Source organism: Podarcis pityusensis, assembly GCF_964106645.2.
Source record: "Podarcis pityusensis genome assembly, chromosome: 1".
NCBI classification, from domain to species: domain Eukaryota; kingdom Metazoa; phylum Chordata; class Lepidosauria; order Squamata; family Lacertidae; genus Podarcis; species Podarcis pityusensis.
The window spans coordinates 118,970,494-118,974,371 of NC_138028.1; the positions used below are offsets into that span (position 1 = coordinate 118,970,494).

The window sequence follows — 3,878 nt, forward strand, 5'->3', positions numbered from 1 at the left end:
GGTGGGAGAAAGAACCCAAAACAATAAAAAAGCTAGTTTTTGTGCAACGTGTTCACAGGACAATATTTTTTTTTTTTTTTTTAAAGTATAGCGACCAAATGTTGCACTTGAAAATAGGCGCAGGGAGATTTCACATTGATAATTCCGTGGCGTTAAGAAATTGAGATTTAAAGCTGCGAAGCCCAATTGGCCTCTAGTCCGAATGGCTCATTAAAGGGAGCTGCCTTTACACTGGCACGGTTACTTCGCTAAAAGCAAAGAAAACAACGCCTTGGCCTGACTCTGCTTCCAAAGCAAACTACCTTGCTTTATTTCTCTCCCCCCCCTTTTTTTTATATTCTCTCTCTCTGTTATAATTAACGTGAGATGTGCGTTAAGCGGGTGGGGGAATAGATCTCTCCATAAATGCATGTGTGAAACCCGAATGCTCCGGTTCCGGTCTGCCCCACACCTTCCCGAAACAGAAAAGCGAATGCACACAGATTAAAATTAAAATTAAACTGAGCGCCTGAGCATCTCCTCCCTTGTATGTGTGCGAGGTCTTCGACTTTGAAACAAACAGCATGAAAACAACGTCACTTCTGCAAACCAGATCTGCCCGTAAGTTTATTATTATTATTTTTTATAGAAAAATGCTTAGGACTCTCATAGTGGTAGATTTCAAAGTCAATAAATAATAATAATTTAAACAAAAAAAAAACCCCCCCTTTCCCCTTCGACAGAAGAAAAAAAAATATACACCAAGGACTAACAACGAGCATTGGGGGAGGTGGCGGGGGGAATGGAAAGAAAAGAAGGAAGGAAAGAGAAAGAAAGAAAAGAAAAGAAAGAGAAAGAAATAAAGACGACTTGTGTTCCGTTTTTCGGAGACCAGAAGACTGGAGATGAAGGGAATGACCTACATTTCATTAGAACAGACACGAGAGACAGACAAGAAAGAGGACATAGATTCCTCCCCGCCCCTCTTCCTGGTACAAACAGATTATTCTTCTCATATTTTTTTTCCTGATTGTCCAACTAAGCCGAGGGTTTTTCCGGCGCTGCTGGCAGGCTGTTGTCCGGCTGCTCTCGGGCCGATCCGTGGCTGCCGCGTCAGCTGTCTGCACTGGGAACCAGCCCTGCGTCGCATCTGTGCCTGCCTCGCTCGGCAGCTCAGCAGCGGCTGCGCCCAGGAGGACTTTCCCAAAGACTGTCCGCGCGTGGCGTGTCCTTTTTTCCTTTTTAAATTTTTTTTTTTTGGCTGGCGCCTCTTCCCACGTCGCCTTTTCTCAGGCTCCTTGGGTCGTGCGTGCGCGCTTTCCCCAAACTAACAACAGTGTTCGAGCGCGTGTTTGTGTGGGGAGTTTAGTAATTTTTTTCCTCTTTTTTTCTTTTAAGTATTCTGGTTGATGCCGACGGGGAGATCGGCTTGTTGGTTCAACTTTTTCTTTCTTTCTTATTATTATTTAAAAAATAAAAAAATAATAAAACCAAAAACGAACGAAATACCAAACCCGAAAGAAAACCCCCTCCAAAAACCCCAATCACATCAGCTGAGGCTGCTGCATAGTTTCCTGGTGGGCCGAAGGGTACCAAGACGTGTAGCTGGGGATGTAAGTGGCCGGGGTCCCAGTGGAGGTCTTACCCGACGTCGAGGTGGTGTTCCAAACTGGGGGCACTGGGGGGGAACTGGCAGACAGGGACCTGCCGTTGGCCAGTGCGCTGCTTTCCAAAGCGGCCCCTCCTTGCTTCATCAGTTTCTTGAATTTGGAGCGCTTGTTTTGGAACCAGATCTTGACCTGTCCCCAAAGGGGTGGGGAGAGAGAGAAAAACGAAAGTTGAAGGCGCCAGCAGAGAAGACAAGCCAGACACAATCCGGGAGGCAACAGGAAAAAGGGCACCCAGTGGCCAAGAGGGTCTCTGTCCGGAGAAATACGGTACCAGGCCCAAGGCCCAAGGCAACGCTTGGATGTGATTCCCCCACCCCTAGGGAGGGACTCTTGATTGATACCAACGCGCGTCTTTCGCTCGGGGGACCAAATTTCCGGAAATGGAGGCGCACTACTAACTTCTCCCCTTTCTTTAGCGGAGCGGCCCTCCAAAACCACACTCCCCGCACTAGGTCATCTGTAAACAAAATAAAACAAAAATAGCTCCCCCAAAACAAATGCGTAAATGCACCACCAGCGAAGTGTGTGGGTCATTCGAAGAGCCACAAGGACAGTTAAAATATATATATATATGCATGGATTGAGAGCAGGAAGGCCTGTTAGTTTCCATCTGAGGCAGCATCCGAGTTTTTTTTGGGTTTTTTAAAGACCTAGGAATCCTAAAGACAATCCCAACTACTGTTACTGAAATCACGCCGCCATCCTAAATTAAAGTTCCTGCGCCACAAGGAAGATGGGACGGCCTTGCTCCAAGAGAAGCAAGTTTCAGGAGGGTGATACATCACAGAGGCAAAAGGCCTCGGATCTCCCAGGTTCCAAAGCCCACGAGGGACCCAAGTCTAGACAAATGAAATATTTTATTTGGAGCAACTTAAACAAAAAGAATAAGAAAAATCACATTTTGCAACGGGGATCAGTCTATTTGGGTGACAAGTACACACACACACACACACCCTGTACATCTTTCTCAGATAGACAAAGGTGAAGATTTTATGGTGGTTGAGAAGATAAGGGCGCGCGCCTTTGTATGTGATTCGAGGGAGAGAGGAACCTTCTTTTAACCCAAACCAAATAGGATCCTCCAAGACTTGAAAGATGGACAATTAAACCGCTGGAGGAGATGGTGAGATCCTTCAGAAATGGAGATCTAAATACCTACATCTTCAAGACATCACCTGGGCATCTTTGTTTGTTTGTTTGAGGGAGGAAGGGAGGGGAATTAGTTCCACTGGGTTCAGGAAGACCGAGTAAGCCAGGCATAGGATAAGGGCAGCTATTATTACTGGGGACACCATTCTCCCCAGAATTGCCCTTAAAAACGGGCCTGCCACTCTCCAGTGCCCCTCCTTGGAATTTTAACGCGGGGGTTGGAAAAATAGATAGATAAAGAAAGAGAGAGAGATCGACCGACTTTTTTTATGGCAAGCTCTTGAAGAAACATCAATGAGATTGGGGGTTTCCTAAATCTTAAGCGCGCTTGGGAAGGTAGGGGAGAGAACATGGTCTGGTGGTGGGGCAGCAGTGGAGCAGAAGGAGGTCTTTTTCGACTGATGCTTCGGAGGGCTCTCTGCCCCACCACCACCAGCAGCAGCAGCCCCACCACCTACCCCGCCCAGCTTCCCCCGGGATCTTGCCTCTTGGGCCTCGGGAGATATGGCGAGCCGAGAGGGCCGCGGGCAGGCGAGGCCGCCAGGAAGTTGCTCGGGGCGCAGGAATGGGGTTGAGCGGGCGAAGGATGCTCTGGGGATGCAGGTGCTGCTGGCGCTGCCTACCTGGGTCTGGGTGAGTCCCAAGGAGGCGGCCAGCTCGGCTCTCTCGGGCAAAGCCAGGTACTGAGTCTGCTGGAACCGCCGGTTCAAAGCCTGCAGCTGCAAACTGGAGTAAATAGTCCGGGGCTTTCGGATTTTCTTCCCTTTGCCGTTGAAGCGCACTTCCCCGCCTTCCACCACGGTGCTTTTCTCCGTCTCGGCCCCTGCAAGAAGCAAGAAAGCGGGCCAGTGAGGGACTGGATGACTGGATGGAGGGATGGATGGATGAGCAATGACCAGCGATGTTGATGGTGCTGATGAGAAGGCAATCCTAACAAGGGCCCCAAATTTTCCTCCCAACAAATCCGTTGGCCTTGGAGGTGCCCCGGGAGCAGCCGTGTCAAGAAACCCTCCTTCACCTCCTCCTCCTTTTCCTCGCCACTCTCAAGGAGCCCCGGAGCCCGGTGGCTGCCTCTTCCTC

At 49.2% G+C, this 3,878-nt stretch overlaps 1 protein-coding gene across 1 annotated transcript in view; it reads right to left on the reverse strand.

Annotated features, from left to right (window-relative positions):
* Positions 1–579: 579 nt before the first annotated feature.
* Positions 580–3,878, reverse strand: part of DLX1 (distal-less homeobox 1) — a gene marked incomplete at its 5' end in the record, with an annotated part of 5,425 nt that continues 2,126 nt past the window's right edge. The window contains 2 exons of the mRNA XM_080981557.1: positions 580–1,778; positions 3,422–3,840. Of these exons, the coding sequence (XP_080837683.1) occupies positions 1,524–1,778; positions 3,422–3,840 (674 nt within the window). The 3' untranslated portion in view covers positions 580–1,523. The remainder of the gene's footprint in view (positions 1,779–3,421; positions 3,841–3,878) is intronic.